The sequence below is a fragment of the Urocampus carinirostris genome, chromosome 4, assembly GCF_059441175.1.
Source record: "Urocampus carinirostris isolate Australia breed hairy pipefish chromosome 4, RoL_Ucar_1.0, whole genome shotgun sequence".
In the NCBI taxonomy this organism is placed as follows: Eukaryota; Metazoa; Chordata; class Actinopteri; order Syngnathiformes; family Syngnathidae; genus Urocampus; species Urocampus carinirostris.
The window spans coordinates 7,081,351-7,098,581 of NC_142352.1; the positions used below are offsets into that span (position 1 = coordinate 7,081,351).

A 17,231-nucleotide genomic window follows, 5' to 3' on the forward strand; every position below is an offset into this window, starting at 1 on the left:
CAAGATACTGGGAAAATATATAGCCGGAGTAGCTCACCCAAGTCGTTGTGTTCAATAATAATGTGCAGCCATGGTCCTCTTATATCCGTGAGTGTAGTAAATCCAGGAGAATAAAATATTTACAAATACAGAATAGTAAAAAATGCTTTCTGTATGCCGTCAGCCACGTGCTATACGCATTCATCTTTTTCGGCCAATTGCAGGCTTTGTTTCGCCCCTTTAGCCTATGCAAGCCCGTAAATGATTAAAAGGATCCGCCCCTTGACGTCCGAATAACTTTAGCCAATAGTGATCGATTCAACTGATGATTGACACATCTTTTTCGCCCGATTGCAGGCTTTGTTTTGTCCCTTTAGCCTATGCGAGCCCGTAAATGATTAAAAAGGATCCGCCCCCTTTACCTCCGAATAACTTTAGCCAATAGTGATCGATTCAAATGATGATTGACACATTGGTTAGCCAATGAAACGCCGGTAAATAAATCCCAGCATACACCGCGGACTACTTGGCGTTCGGGGGAAAATCTAGTCGGCTGCTGCATTAGTTGCAAGACTTTGCGACTTAATATTGATCCATATATAAGGCGCACTGTATTATAAGGCGCATGGTCAGCTTTTGAAAAAAAGAAAGGCTTTTAGGTGCGCCTTATAGTGCGGAAAATACGATACTCTTTTCAACAGTTAACAAGTAACTTAATCGAATTACATTATTAAAATAACCCTACCAACCCTGATTCTCCTCAACTTGTTATCTCCTCTGTCACAAGTTTGCTCATTATTTCGATCATCTCGATCTGTATCTTCGGGCTTGTATGGCGTGCGTTTCGCGGGATTGTTTTGGTAATCCTTCTGAGTCCTGGATTTTTGCACCCGGAGTACTAGAAAGCACACGGAGTTCTAAAAACAAACAAAAAAACAGCCCCATGGAGTCACTGGCCTTTAGCAAACTGGCAAAAGCTATGCCCCCCCCCCCCCAAAGCTCCTGGGTTTTAAGCAATTTACTTGTCCAAAACCATGCTTAAATTAATAATTGAACATCTTTAGATTTAAATAACAAAATAATTTGCCCACATACCTGATTTTTTTGTAAATACTGTTCAAATGCAATTCAGACCCTGCAGCTTGTGCAACGATGTGGCCAATTTATGCCACTTTTCTAACGGCCACCAGGGTGCGCCAGAGCAATAAAGGAAAGAGTGAGACAGTCTGATTTGTTTGCTACCTAAGTGAAAAAGTCGGAATTCCGACTATAGTCGGAAAAATCACATCCCTGTGTTGAAGAGAATGGAATTATATTGTACCACAGGCTAAATCTTTTGAAGTCGCGTGCTTATTTAATCCCATGCCAATTTCCAGTTGTTGAAATCTTTACTGGAAATGGTTGCTAGCAAAAACTTTCACTCTTTCGCATATTTATTGATATTGCAGGGATCCCTCATTTTATGTGTTAAAAATAGAAAATCCATGAAGTATTGGCCCTTATTAGAGCAGATTTACTGACTTATCGACTGAAAATCAGAGAGAGAAAACAACTATTTCAACAGGGTTCCTACAGCTCTAGGCAAGTTCAAGACTTTTTAAGACATTTTTGATACCGTTCGAAATCAAATTTAAGACCAAGTCAACAAAAAAACCCCAAAATTCAAACAAGCAAAACAAAAACACACGAGTACCGTATTTTCCGCACTATAAGGCGCACATAAAACCTGATTTATTTTTTAAAAAGCTGACTATGCGCCTTATAATCCGGTGCGCCTTATATGTGGATCAATATTGAATTACAAGGTCCCAAGGTAAGCAGCCACCGACTCCATTTTTCGTGTAGAAGAAGAAGTGCGCTGTGCATACTGGGAAATATTAAACAACGATTCTCTTTTATTTGTGCGTTTGTATAAAGACCCTGAAATGGCTCCTATTAAGAGACACGCTTACAACGCAGAGTTTAAACTCAAGGCGATCAGTCACGCAGTAGAACACGGGAATAGAGCAGCAGCGAGAGAGTTCAACATTAATGAATCGAACACGAGAGTGGCTCGAGCCGGCAGAATTAAGAGTCCCCCTAGGAACTCGCTAACTGAACAATGGTTCCATGAGTGGATTATGTAAAACCCACTACAACGTTTTACATTTTACAGTTATTATGTTATTGGTAAGGCGCCCGCTCTGAGACTGGGAGGTCGGTGGTTCGCGCCCCGGCCGAGTCATTCCTAAGACTTAAAAAGTGGTCGGCGGCGCCCTCTGTTGGCTGCGGCTGCATCGGCTCGCTACAACGGGTCAGGTGCAATCAACATTTCGTTCTGTGTACATTGTTACACAGAATGACAATACAAGGAAATTATTATTATTATTATTATTATTATTGCTTGACTGTTATTGTTTTGCACTTGTTGTTTGTGCACATTACGAGTGTCACTATATTGCGATTGCACTAACGTTTCATTTACCATCAGAGTATCAGACGGTTTTTTGCGTGTTGACTAAATGGAGGAAAAGTAAAATGTTATGCCTTGCTGTTGTTCAAATATGTGTCACGAAAATGCTTTACCTCAGAGAAAACAATAAAACGGCTGTTTATTCATTTTGGGAGTGAATGGAGTTGTGGAAAGCTTGTTTGTTATCTATTAATAAAGTTTGACTGACCTATCTGACTGTTTTGTTGACATTCCCTTTAGCGCGGCACCATCTAACGGTTGCATAACGTAACTACATCCTCTACTGTAGCCAAGTAAGTTAAGTCACATTTATTTATGACGCCTTTATTCACAAAAATGTCTCGAAGGACTGCACAGGATTACAATTACCTGATCTTAAACCAGCATGCACTTATAGCGCCTTATAATGCGGTGCGCCTTATGTATGGAAAAAGTTTAAAAATATATCATTCATTGAAGGTGCGCCTTATAGTGCGGAAAATGCGGTATTTCAACACATTGTGTGTGAGAGAGCGAGAGCGAGAGAGAGAGAGAGAGACTTAGCAAGATGCAGAAGAAACGCAGAGCAGATTTTTCAGTTATTCTTTTATTATGATACTTTTTTTCCCGCGAAGGAATAACCTAGCAATAACTGAAGCGCGGAGTAGTGAGGAGGGGTCTCTATCAATGTTCCCTGTAATTTTCCTTACGGGTCTGAGCGTTCACACAAAGTCGGTGAGCAGCGCTTGAAACAACAGTGAGAAACCATAATCCCAAGTGTGGTAAGATAATTAATTATAGAACATGTCCAAAACTTGACATCAGGTTACATTTTGCTGAGTTTCCGGCAATGCAAAATGATTTTTCTCTTTTGAATGAATTGACTCATGTACTATTGCAAAGGTTGTACGGCCCACAAATGTCCTTTGTTCTTACAATTCTTTCACAAGATATCCATTTTTTATTTCCTGATATATTTTGTCGCATAATATTCACATTTTTGGAGGCTCATTTAGTCGGTTGTAAGATACAGAACTGTACTTAATCACATTTTTGAGTGGAAGTAAAATGTTGGCAACACAATTCAATTGATATCATTGGAAATGATTTGAATGCAACACAAACTTTTTCTTCTTTTTTTCCGTGTTTTTTTTCTACTTTTTTAAAAATTCCTTTAAAAAAAAATCTCATTGTGTTTATTTTTTCCGAGCTGTTACTTTTTTCTTTTTGGTCTCTATTTACTTTTTTCCTACATTTCTTTCTTTTCTTTTTTTCTGACTTTATTCTAAAATTTTCTTTATTTTTTCTCTTCCTTTTTTTTCCCTCAGCGTTTCACTACTTTTTCATTTTGCTATTTTCTTCTTTTTTGTTCTATTCCCCCCTTCCTTTAAGTCATTTTGTGCATAATTTTACATCATATTTGGTCATGTTGGGATTAAAGAAGCAAAAACAACCCGAAAGAGCCGGTTCCTTTTAGTGAGCCGAGCCGAAGAAGCCGGTTCTCGACAAACTCTACTAACTTTGCTCAACTTCGTTTTCCTTCGACTCGACTTCAAAATACCGCATTTAGGACACAATGTCAGGGGAACCCGTGTATTTTTACCTTCATGCACTGTAACTTTGACTTAAGTCGCTTCTTAATTCGTAATTTTGAGCCCTGATTTTTGTGAGCTGGCTAGATTTTCTTGTGCGCTGAGAATGTCTCTTTATTCTGAAATGTACTGTATCTTGCGCGGCAACATTGACGTAGTCACGTAGACTAACTGTAGAGGTGATAATTGGAGAAAACACAATTGTTTCTTTATATTTTTAATGTCTTAGTGATAAAGAATAAAACAATAATACAATTTTTTTTTAAAAACACGTTTCCAGTGGAGTGATTGGGTGGGTGGGGGTTTAGGGGGGGTCACTAGACCTTCGCAGAGCGCACCAGGCCCCTTAAGACCCGCCATAGTGACATGGTTAAGATGAGGGAACCTGCTTTTGTGGATAAGCAGTAGAGATACCTGAAAACGTATACAGTGGAACCTCGGTTTTTGAAGGCCTCTCGGTTCGAACAAATCGGAGTCCGACCAAAAATGTTGAGAAATTCTCGCTTCGCTGTTCGGTAAAAAAATCGGAGTCCGAACGCCGGTAATGCGTGAGTGCGTACGCTAGGGTGCGATGCTGAGCGGCGTACGGGTGTTTTAGCCCCTTATTATGCCTCCGAAGAAAGTCAGTGCAAGCAGCAAAGTTGCTACAGGTGAAAAAAGAAAAGTAGTGCGTACAACTACCCCACCTGCGCCTTCTGCTGACCACCACAAAGATAAGAAATCCTATTCATAATTCTTTTCTTCATCCTTTTTTTTTATTTTTACACGTTCATGTTAGCGTAATCTTTCGTACGGAAGATTACGCTAACGCGAACGTACGATTAGCCTGGGTTAACTTTATGTTTACGTTAAACATTTAAGGTGTTGGAACGGAGCCCCCTTTCCAATGAACCGCTCACCACTTGTGGAGACCCGGGCTCTAAATGACTTGTAAACGACCTGATTTTTTTATATTTACACGTTCATGTTAGCATAATCTTTCGTACGGAAGATTACGATGACGCGAACGTACGATTAGCCTGGGTTAGCTTTAAGTTTACGTTAAACATTCAGGGTGTTGGAACGGATTAAAACGATTGACATTATTTTTAATGGGAAAAAGGATTTCGGTGATCGAACAAATCGGTTTTCGAACAGGGTTCTGGAACGGATTATGGTCGAGAACCGAGGTTCCACTGTACACGCAATAGCAATCGGAATGGAGGAAAGGACTAAACGGACCATTGCGAAAGTAAAACTCTCGGATTATCGCTTTTACCTGACTTAAAATGATGGGAATACTAGCAACATTACGTTCCCGATCGGATTATTCCCTCACTGAAGTTCACTTGGTGACGATTACAAATATACAAATGTACAAAAGAACATTATACACTCATTTCATTTAGAATAACCTGAGAGAGGAATACCTTCAGTGAATTTAACCCTGGTTCTTTGGTGTAAAAACCTATTCGTGCCTTATACGAATTAAATACGCGCAATAGGGAATGCCGGTTGCAATACAGTAGTTCTTGAGAGATCGGGACAGCCGTTTGTCAGCGTGTTTTTCGATAAAAGATAAAAGTAGCTGCTAAAACCACCGATGCCACTAAAGTGAATGTCCTCCAGTGAGACCATCCGTGAATGACTCCTTTCTACGATGAAAGGAAAATAAAGGATCAACTGAAACAAATACTGCAACGTGTCAAAACGGGAGTGAATGATTCTCGTGCAGGACTTACCCATCCTCCTTGTTGGACAAGCCAGTAGTACAGTTGTTCTTTGATGACCTGAAGAACCCAGCTGATTACAAGTCTGATGTTCTCAAGATGATTCGTGGTCAGTGCCTTTGTGATCACAATTCCACAATTATTTACACACAAAACACAACGCAAACAACCTATATGTTGCCTCTTTTTGCATTACCGCATATTGCACTAACATCCTACATGCCCACACCTCTTGTGTAAATATTGTGTCAATTATAACCTTTATCTACTTTGTTCCTTTATCTTCTTTGTTTTCTTTTATCCTCACTGTTAAATGTGAACCTGGAGTGCCACGTCCAATTTCGTTGTCACCATAGGTTCAACCCATTTTGTAACAATGACAATAAAGGTACCGTATTTTCCGCACTATAATTTTTTTCAAAAGCTGACCATGCGCCTTATAATACAGTGCGCCTTATATATGGCTCAATATTAAATCTCAAGGTCTCGCAACTTACGCAACAGCCGCCGACTCGATTTTCCCTCGAACGTGGAGTAGTCCGCGGTGTATGCTGGGATTTATATACCGGCGTTTCATTGGCTAACCAATGTGTCAATCATCATTTGAATCGATCGCTGTTGGCTGAAGTTATTCGGAGCCTCAGATTGGCTAGAGGGCCAAAACAAACCCTGAAATTGGCCGAAAAAGATATGTCAATCATCCGTTAAATCGATCGCTATTGGCTGAAGTTATTCGGAGCCTCGGATAGGCTACAGGGCCAAAACAAACCCTGCAATTGGCCGAAAAAGATGACTGAATAGCAAGCTTGCTAAACTACGCCATAAAGAAACATGTTTCATTAGTCTGTATTTGTAAATATTTGACTCTCCTGGATTTACTCCACTCACGGTTGTAAGAAGACCATGGTTGCGTATCATTATTGAACGTGAGAACTTAGGTGAGTTGTGCGGATTTATATTTTCCCGGTATCTTGTTTTAGAACGATCTTGATGTTGCTGTGATGAGTTGAGTGAATTCAACTCAATTCCAAGTGTTTATTGTCATACGCACAGTAAAGTTGCGAGCGAAAAAGAAAATAGAAACTAAGGAATGGTTGGCATTTCTTGAATCCCAAGACTTTAACCTTCCGAATGACATTTGGAACGATGCATTTGAGTGACATCGTACGGACACCGCATCCGCACGTGTCTACGACACGTATTTGCTTCTTTGCAAGCTTTGGGAATGTTAAGGGGGTAATCAGTTTGACTGAATCATCTGACTGTTTTGTCGACGTTCCCATTGTAGCGCCTTATTTATGGAAGATATAGGAACAAAAACTTTTTTTGGGGGTGCGCCCTATAACCCGGTCCGCCCTATAGTGCGGAAAATACGGTATATTCTATAAGTCTAACTTCCATCAATCCATCATCTGCACCGCTTATCCTCAGCTGGGATGGGCTCCAGCACCACTCCAACCCTATCTTCGAGCAGTGGGCAGGGGACACCCTGAATTGTTGCCAGCCAGTTGCAGGGCACACAGACAGACAACTCACACGCTCATTCACACCGAGGGACAATTTGGACCGGCCAATAAACAAGACATGCATGCTTTTGTAGTGTGGTAGAAACCCGAAGTTCCTGGAGGCAACCCACGTAAGTACGGGGAGAACATACGAACTCCGCACAGGAAGGCTGGTAGCTGGATTTTATCCCATGGCCTATAACTACTCAGCTGCCGAGCAGCACTAAATCTAACATGTTTAATAAAAACACAACAGAAAAAGATCCATCCAACCATTTCCTGTGCTGCTTGGGTTGTGCTGGAGACCACCCCAGCTATCTTCAGTCAGTGGGCAGGGGACACCCTGAACTGGTTGCTAGACAGTCGCAGGGCCCACAAAGACATACAACCAATCACACCTAGGGACAATTTGGACTGGCCAATTAACCTGAAATGCATGTCTTTGTAATGTGGGAGGAAACCTACACAGGGAGAACATGCAAACCCCGCACAGAGAGGTGGCAGTAGCGGAATTAACCCATGCACCTGCAAGCTAACCCCTCCAGTGAGGTTAAGCGCAGTGGATAATGAATGGATAATAGTGGAAAACGGTGACAATTACAAATATACAAATGCACAAGGCAAATCAAGATTTAGAAGTAGAAATGGAGGGTGCTGCAATAGACACATACAAACTAAGGTATCTAATGGCATTTCAAAAATTAATAAAGCCAAATTCCTTTTAAACTATAATGCATTGTATTTATTATATTCTTCTCTAGTTCTGCCATACCTTTTTATCCTCCCAAAACGTGCAATTAGAACCAAACACAGGGTAGGATATCGAGATCATAATATTTTATTCCTGCAGCCCAATTTATTAAAATTGGATGATTTAGTAAAATTGTTCACTGCACAACTGCTATTTAAGGTCAACAAAATCATAGTACCAGAAAACATCCCAAAATTATTCATTCGGTAAGAGGGAGATTATAACTTAAGGGGCTGTAGTAAATTCTAAATCCAAAAGGTGAGAACAACCAGGAAAAGTATGTGTGTGTCTGTGTGTGGAGTCAAACTTTGGAACGATTTACAAGACGAGATCAAACAATGTCCAGCTATTCGTGTGTTCAAATTTAAATACAAAATAACGACTGGCGAAATACAGGCATGAAGAAAATGGGATATGAGTGAGATTGGAAATACTGCGTTTAAAACCATGGTTAACTTTGTTGTCATTGTTGCTATTATTAAATCATAACTGTTATTATAAATATTATTTTTATTTTTATTGTTGTTATTATCATTGGTGGCAGCACGGCGGCGCAGTGGTTAGCGCATGTGCGGCACAGTTCATGTCTTGGGAACCTCCTGCGTGGGTTCAAATCCAGCTCCAGACTTCCTGTGCGGAGTTTGTATGTTCTCCCCGTGCTTGCGTGGGTTTCCTCCGGGCACTCCGGATTCCTCCCACATTCCAAAGACATGCATTTCAGGTGAATTGGCCGGTCCAAATTGTCCCTAGGTGTGAATGAGTGAGTGAGTTGTCTGTCCCTGTGTGCCCTGCGATTGGCTGGCAACCAGTTCAAGGTGTCCCCTGCCCACTGCCCCATGATTGCTGGGATGGGCTCCAGCAGCCCCGCGACCCTACTGAGGATAAGCGGTGTAGCTAATGAGAGATGAGATTATCATTGGTGGCGCAGTGATGTTTGGTGAGTAGTGGCATTATGACGTTGAGGGATGGGTATTATGAAGATTAGTGTATAAAATATGTGATTATTGTAATTATTATAATTATTGATATCTGACCTATGTAATGTGTGTATCCTTGAGATTGTGATGTATTTAGACACAGGAGCGAGCTGTAAAATGTAATTTAGAGGGAAGATGAAGGGGTAGGGAAAATAAGAGTCTGCTTCTTACTACCCCTTTTCAAACATCTCATCTCATTAGCCGTACCGCTTATCCTCATTAGGGTCGCGGGGGGCTGGAGCCCATCCCAGCCATCTCAGGGCAGTGGGCAGGGGACACCCTGAACTGGGGCACACAGGGACAGACAACTCATTCGCTCATTCACACCTAGGGACAATTTTGGACCGGCCAATTCACCTGAAATGCATGTCTTTGGAATGTGGGAGGAAACCGGAGTGCCCGGAGGAAACCCACGCAAGCACGAGGAGAACATACAAACTCCGCACAGGAAGTCTGGAGCTGGATTTGAACCCACGACAGGTTCCCATGACATGAACTGTGCCGCACAAGCGCTAACCACTGCGCCGCCGTGCTGCCTCTTTTCAAACATGTTATGTTCATATTATTTTTGTTGTTGAGTCATTGTTTTTGTTTTTATTTTTTTTTGTTTTATAATGTTCGAAATAAAGTTTTCATTCATTCATTCACAAAGGACAACATTTTTTTGTTCAAAAAAAGAGTTTGAAACCTACAGTATATAAATACAAAATCTAGTCCCCAACGCATATGCACTACTCTATAACCTCTATTTTAGTGTAAAAAAGCAGGGAGGGGAAAGGGGGTTGTTGAGAAGGACCAGCGACATCTTGTGGTTTTGCAGGGTACACCACCCGTGTGTAAAAAAGGGGATGCGTCAAGAAACGGACCGGAGTCCTGGTTTCCAAGCGCTAATTTTTCATGGCCACATCCCAGCACTTTTTAAGGACTTTTAATGTACATTTTCAAGAAAAAATTTGGTGTGAATGATTTTACAAAGCCACAAATATATCTGCAATTTACATAAGCCATTTGTCATCTTGCGTGTGCATTTATCAAGACATGGGATTTTTATATCTGGAGTAAATCCTAAATATATTTGTGAATCTGAACAGTAGAAGTGGAAAAATCTCTCACCATCTAGGTACTGGGTAAAATTACAGTTATATGCAACATATATTTTCAGGTGCAGGAAGTTCTTTCCATAAAATTCACCTTGATTTTCATGCATGGCCCATTACCGTAAATTCCGGACTATGAGCCGCTAGTTTTAGACCCTGCGGCTTATTCAGTGATGTGGCTAATTCATGTATTTTTTCCAACAGCCGCCAGCGGGTTTCGAGTACAAAAGGTAAGATTTAGACCGGTGGAATATATGCCAGTGTGTTGCTAGCGTGTTTTTGAATAAGAGCGTAGGACGACGTCTACAAGACAAAGTCTCTTTCCCATACTGAGGAAGACGACTTTAATGACGTCAGTTATAAGGAGGAAGATGAGGACGGTTTACCATGATTTTTACAAGTACCGTATTTTTTTTTTTTTTAACAGACACGTTTCCTAGTGTTGCGAGCGTGTTCCTAGTAGCGTTTTGCTACCCTTCACAGACACGGTTTGGGATGAAAGTTATAATATTATTATCAAAGCTTTGAAAACACTCTCGGTGTACCGTCTTTCTTTGTAAATATGTGTAACCATGTATAATATGTATTTGCAACTGTATATTTTGGTAATGTATTTATTTTAGAGACTTATTCTGATACGTTTTCCACGGGCGAATCAAAAAGAAGGGGCGAAAACCACGGGGCTGAGGGGAAGTGGAGTAAAGGTGAGACGTGTTTGTGGACGCAGCGGACAATAGTGGATATATATTTTTCCCCACCCTTACCTTTGGAAAAATACGTTTTTTTTCCTTGGATTATTTTCTGCAGGTCTGCGTCATATTGTAAGTACCGGTATCATTTTGCGTTCAATTTGTTGGCTGTTTTCGGACTGTATACTTCATATTCAGTTACAATTGCGGGACTCAAAGTCGGGTTTGGGTTAATTTTTTGATTGTGTTACATGTTTTAATGTGGGCGCATGCGGCTTATATACAGGTGCGGCATGTGTAAGTACAAAAGCGGTTATCCTATTAAAATGTGGTGGGTGCGGCTTATAATCAGGTGCGCTCTATAGTCCGGAATTTACTGTAAAAATGTTTATAATTGATGTGTAATCTACGCACTTGTACACATTTCATAGCGCCTTGTTTAGGTGTAGCACACATTTGTCCTCTCAGGCGTGACCCGTAGGGGGCGATGACGCTTCGTAAAGACAATGCCATACAGACTAATTCCAGCTGCCGGTAGTCACAGGAAAAAAAAATCCAATGGCATAGCGAAGCCACTAGGGAGCAGTGTCTGCCTCATTTTCAAGTAGAGTTGTTGTGAAACATGGCAACGATTTCAAGCATTTCATTCAACGGTCAAGCACTCTTTAAAACACAGGAGGCCCGCGGGCCAGTTCAGGCTCGCTAAGGGATTGAATCCGGCCCGCGAGACAACACTCAGAGAAGCGCAAGAGAAAAACAAGCTGCAAGTTGAAATATGTCCACTTGTTGTTACCAAAGCCAGGTGCCTCTCACAAAGACACTGTACTTGTTTGTTTGTATCTCTCTCTCTCTCTACCCCTCTCTAATTCCCTCTCCCTCTGTCTCTTTCATTCTCTGTCTTTTTCTTTTGCTTTGTTGCTCTTTGTCTCTCTTGCTCTAACTTCCTTTTTTCCTTTTCTCTCTTTTCTCTTTCTCTCTTCATACCCATAACGCTTTATTTTCTCTTTTCTCTCCTTCTGTCCTTCTATTTCTCTTTGGATTTCTTTCTTCCTCTCCCTTTCTTTACCCCCTCTCTCACGACTTTTTATCTTTTGTTTCTCACACTCTCTCCCTCTCTGTTTTTCTTTCTTTGTCCCGCCCTCTCTCTCTTATTTCTTTATCTCATTCTTTTTCTTTAATTAACTACAGAATGTTTGTTCTATCGTGTGGCCCCAGAGTTTGACACCCCTGTTTTCAAACCACATTTAAATTCAAGCATTTTCAAGGATTTCATGCACCCGTACAAACCCTGGCCACAGAAATAAGATGAGCATGCACATTCTTGCACTTGTACTAGCCATTATTTAACCAGTAGAGATTTCATGTATGTCACCTTGTATATGAGTCTGTATGCGAGATGGAAGAGAGCTACAACTCGACCCCAGTTGATGCCATCGGCAAAGATTTTCCTGGCCACCTTCATGAAAATATCCTGAGCGCAATTTCCTTGAACCTGGTTGATTAGCCTGAGAATAGAAAAATCAAAATGAATCATTAAAAACGTTGGTGGAACACTGCTTTGTCATTTTGTTTCTGTGAATTCAACTTTTAAGTGATTCTGAGTAAATTGATGATGCATAATTGATAACATTCAGAGAAAAGGCATGTTTTCACATGCATTAAACCAGTGTTTTTCCATTTTCTTTCCCTCGCTTTCTCTTTTCTCTCTTTGTCTCTCTTTTTCCTAAATTTATCTCTTTTTGTCTTCTTTTTTTCTCCTATTCTCTCTCTTTTTGACCCTCTTTCTCTCTTTCTGTTTGTCTATTTCTCCATCTTTATTTTTACTGCCGCCTTTTCTCTTGTTCTCTTCTCTTTCTCTTTCACTGTCTTTTTTCCATCTCTGTCTCTTCTTTTTGGTCTTTCTGTCTATCTCCCTCACTTTCTAATTTCTTTCTCTTTCACTCATTATCGTTGTGTGAGTGTGTGTGTGAATGGGGAAGCACATTGTTTGGTTTCGACCCTCTTTCTCTCTTTCTGTCTGTCTATTTCTTTAAATTTTTAATGCCCCACTTTCTCTTGTTCGCTTCTCTTTCTCTTTCACTCTGCCTCTTTTTTCCATCTTTTTCTCGTCTCTTGCTCTCTCCTTTTTGCTCTTTCTGTCCATCTTCCTCACTTTCTAATTTCTTTCTCTTTCACTCATTATTGGTGTGTGAGTGTGTGTGTGAATGGGTAGGTGTAAAGTACATTGTAAAGCGATTTGGGAGGTCTTCATTGACTTGAAAAGTGCTATATAAATGCAGATCATTTACCATTTTAACCACTGTGCAGCGCTCTACAGTACACTGGTGTAAAGTTAAGAATTGCCGTTGGAAAGGATTCAATTTGTGTGCCTGTGCGGTAGAGGTAAAATCTTGGGCCGAAACTTTTCCTTCGTGGAGTGTGTAGGTCACACAGCATGCACTTACTTTTACTCAAGTAATTATTTAGATAAAGAAAATGCTTACCAGACTATCAGTTTAACTCAAAATCACTAAATCCAAAGATATTATCCTCCTCGTTGTTGGGGTAAAAGACGCGCGGCTTCCTCCTTCCACCTCCCTCACATCAGACATAATTTCTGCTTTTTTCCAAAGGCTTACAAGCTTTACAAATAGTCCTTCTGCTTTACGGCCAAATATTTCACTATTTGCATCTCAATCTGCACAATTTGATTTTCTTTTCAGTGCCATTTTGTTCAATTTCACTATCGTTAGCTGCACGTCGCAGAGAAGCCCACTTCTGCATCAAACCGTTTATTTAGGCGCTGCACTTGCAGTGCACGCTTGATTTCAGGGACTCGGCCCTGAATAAACCTCAAGCTGTGTAGTTCAGCCAAAACACACAGTTTGGCCCTGAAGTACGCACAGTCGGAGTAAAGCTTACTCTGGCAGCAAATTAAAGCTTCAGGTTTATTTCGGGCTTGTTTATCAAATTAAATTAATCCGTCAGGTTCGGGTTTATATACTAGCGACTCGGGTCGGGTCAGGCTGAATTTTTGAGGCTCTGTCTTACCTCTACTGTGCGGTCTAGCAAAAGCTATCCTGCTTTGGATCAGTTTATCAAGAAACACGATGCAAATAGGTAAATGAACATTATTATTACTTCCTTTAATCTGTGTATTTTTTTACATTATGTGCCTCTCGTTTTATGAATATTGTTCAATAATCTAATTTCAACATGTATTTATATCATATTCTGATGCTCTTTTTTGATTTCATAAAAAAAAATTATCATACTGTACTTTTGCAGGGCTTGGAACGGATTTACACTTACATTCAAAATGCGTCTTTACTTACAAATGTTTCAGGTTACAAAGCTATTCCAAAGAAGGAATTTCATTTGTAAGTAGAGGTACCACTACTATGTAACTTACATTTTCAGTTGTAAGAAGTTTTTCTGATTAAAATTCACCACTGGGAAACCCTTCCTTAATTTTTTTGCATGTCCCTTAATAAATGTCCATAATTAATACGTAATCCTAGCACCAGAAGACATTTCATAGTACTCTGTTTAGGTGTAGCGTACACCTGTCCTCTTCGGAACGATGATGCTTCATTGAACAATACCACAGAAACTAACGCCAGCTGCCGTTAATCACGATGAAAGAAATGCAATGGCGAGGCGAAGCCACCAGAAAGCAGTGGTGGCATCCTTTATAAAAAGACTTGTCGAGAAACATGGCAACAATTTCAAGCATTTACAAGCACTTCACTTAAAACCCAAGCCCTTTTCATTCCTTGTGAACACATTAAATTTCATTTTCAAAGATTTCAAGCACCTGTACGAACCCTGTGTATAATATTTAAAATAAGTTTTACGCTTCATACATTTGATACCAGTTGATACAGAACCCGTTTATGCGTCATTAAGTCTTAATGATCACTAAAATGAAGCCTTTTAGAAACATTGTTCTTAATATGGACTGTCACCGATCAGGAACCAGCTCATCTTTGTAAAGCTTACATTTGGAGCTCTGCGTTCCTGTTCAATTCATCAGCGATCTTCAATAGCTGCTCCACTACTTCTTTTACTTGGGGCTCCTCTTGTTCATTTGACCGTCCACCTAAGTCCTCTGAGGTTACATGTCGGCTGGGGTCTTCTGTGTTTATTCGTTCGATCACATACCTGGCATTGAAAGAGAGATATAAGAACGCCTAATCAATGAAATAAGACATAGTAGTAGATGAAATAATACTAGGAAAATAACTAAAGGGAGGCAAAATAATTTGTCCGCAGAGGGTAACTAAAGAACAAATTTTGTCAACGCAGCTTGCCTGGGGAGAGCGATTCACCGTGTCCACAAAGATTGCCTCTTTTTTTTTAGGTATAAATCTATGCCGTGACTCAAAAACGTCTCTGAACATTGACAAATGTAATATCACCCAGAGTGACTCAGTCAGAAATTTAGGTGTCATATTTGACCCCGATCTGTCCTTTCAAACATACGTGAAGAATTACTAGAACAGCTTTTTTCCATCCTCGCAACATTGCTAAAATTCGCCCTATGCCGTCTCATTCAGATTATAATTCATGCATTTGTTACTTCCCGTCTCGATTACTGTAATGCACTACTCTCCGGTCTCCCCAAGTCCAAAATCAAGAGCCTTCAGCTAGTACAAAATGCTGTAGCTAGGCTTTTAACTAAGACAGGAAAGTTTGATCACAGGACCCCGATTTTAGCTAACCTGCATCGGCTCCCTGTTGGCTTAAGATGTGATTTTAAGGTTCTGTTGGTACTATACAAAATCATGCATGGACTTGCTCCCTCATCTTTCAGAATTAATTTCCCCCTATGTTCCGGTCCGGAGCCTTTGCTCTGAAAATGCTGGTCTACTCGTGATCTCAAGGGGTTTATAAAAGAACGATGCTGCTTGGCAGATTTTCACTTTTCAGGGGTGATCCTGGTCCCCATTATCCATCCATGCATTATCTGCACAGTTTATCCTCAGTAGGGTCGCAAGCTGGAGCCCATCCCAGCTATCTTCGGGCAGTGGGCAGGGGACACCCTGAACTGGTTGCCAGCCAGTCGCAGGGCACACAGGGACAGACGACTCACTTGCTCATTCACACCTAGGGACAATTTGAACCGACCATTTAACCTGACATGCATGTTTTTGGAATGTGGGAGGAAACCGGAGTGCCCGGAGGAAACCCACGCAGGCACAGGGAGAACATGCAAACTCCACACAGGAGGTTCGATCTCATGACCTCAGAACTGTGCCGCACACGTGCTTACCACTCCGCCGCCATGCTGCACCCTGGTCCCCATTAACCGCAAAAACTGAGGGATATCTGTACATTCAAACACATATTCAGAAATTGTATGTGGGCGTATTTGGATAAGTAACGTGAATCCGATTACTGGTGCGGGGAACTAGATTGCTAGTTGCTAACATTATTTTATACCTGAGTAACGTAAAGTCAATCTTCTTCATGTGTCATTGATTAGATAGATAGATAGATACTTTATTCATCCCCGTAGGGAAATTCACACTTCCAGCAGTATCCTTGTGTTGAAAATAAAACAATAATAAAGTAAAAGGAATATAATACATAAATACCGTCTTGATATAGAGTATTAAAATAGTGCTACATAAAATACACCCTGTAATGAAGATAGGGTAATATGCAAATGTGTGGGTGTGGTTTAATGTTAATGTGGGCTTTTACTCTCCCGGGTGGAGTTAAAGAGCCTCACGACATGAGGAAGAAATGATCTCCTCAGTCTCTCCATGGAACAAGACTGTGACAGCAGTCTGTCACTGAAGGTACTCTTCCGTTTGGAGATGGAGATTACGTTAATGTTGATGTCACTAGAACACAATTCTGAATTCACAGGCACTAAAGAAAAGCTACATTTCACAAGACTTCTATACGCAGTACAAAATACAAATAAAAAGGTTACTACAGCGCTTAACATCTGGGAAACTGAAGCTCACAAAGAACTCAAAAGTCTTCTAAAAGCAGTTTTGATAGGACTTACCCCCTCAGGACAATTGCTCCTTGTTCTAGAATGGGATCATCAATGACATCTGCAGGACATGAGAGGTACCAGATTAGCCATCAGTTCAACTCTGTTTAATACAATTTTAGCATTTTAGGTTTTCCTTAAAAAAGTCCCCCAAAAAGTAGATTGCACAATAAACCACAGAGGAAAATTACATGACAATTGTATGGGTCTTATTTTGCTATGTGTCAAACGGTTGTAGCAGGAGGGGTTATGATGACTATTTAAATTTGAACTCCTACCCGAATAAGAGTTGATACTATTAACGGATACCGTTTATGAAAAATAACTTTTATAACGGTGAAATACTTTCACTTTCACCATCCCCGTAATTAAGTTCAGTTGCTCAGGTGGTAAAGTGCTCGTCTAGGGATCAAGATGTCGCAGGTTCGATTCCTGGCTCCTCCGTGTTATATGTCGAAGTGTCATTGGGCAAGACACCGAATCCCTAATTAGCAGATAGTTGCCTTGCATGG

At 40.6% G+C, this 17,231-nt stretch overlaps 1 protein-coding gene across 1 annotated transcript in view; it reads right to left on the minus strand.

Annotated features, from left to right (window-relative positions):
* Window positions 1–5,043: 5,043 nt before the first annotated feature.
* Window positions 5,044–17,231, minus strand: part of LOC148366743 (apoptosis regulator BAX) — a 29,491-nt gene continuing 17,303 nt past the window's right edge. The window contains exons 3-7 of the mRNA XM_088333536.1: window positions 16,732–16,780; window positions 14,712–14,873; window positions 12,103–12,235; window positions 5,724–5,828; window positions 5,044–5,636 (exon numbers count right to left, since the gene is read on the minus strand). Coding sequence (XP_088189662.1) covers window positions 5,538–5,636; window positions 5,724–5,828; window positions 12,103–12,235; window positions 14,712–14,873; window positions 16,732–16,780 — 548 coding nt within the window. The 3' untranslated portion in view covers window positions 5,044–5,537. The remainder of the gene's footprint in view (window positions 5,637–5,723; window positions 5,829–12,102; window positions 12,236–14,711; window positions 14,874–16,731; window positions 16,781–17,231) is intronic.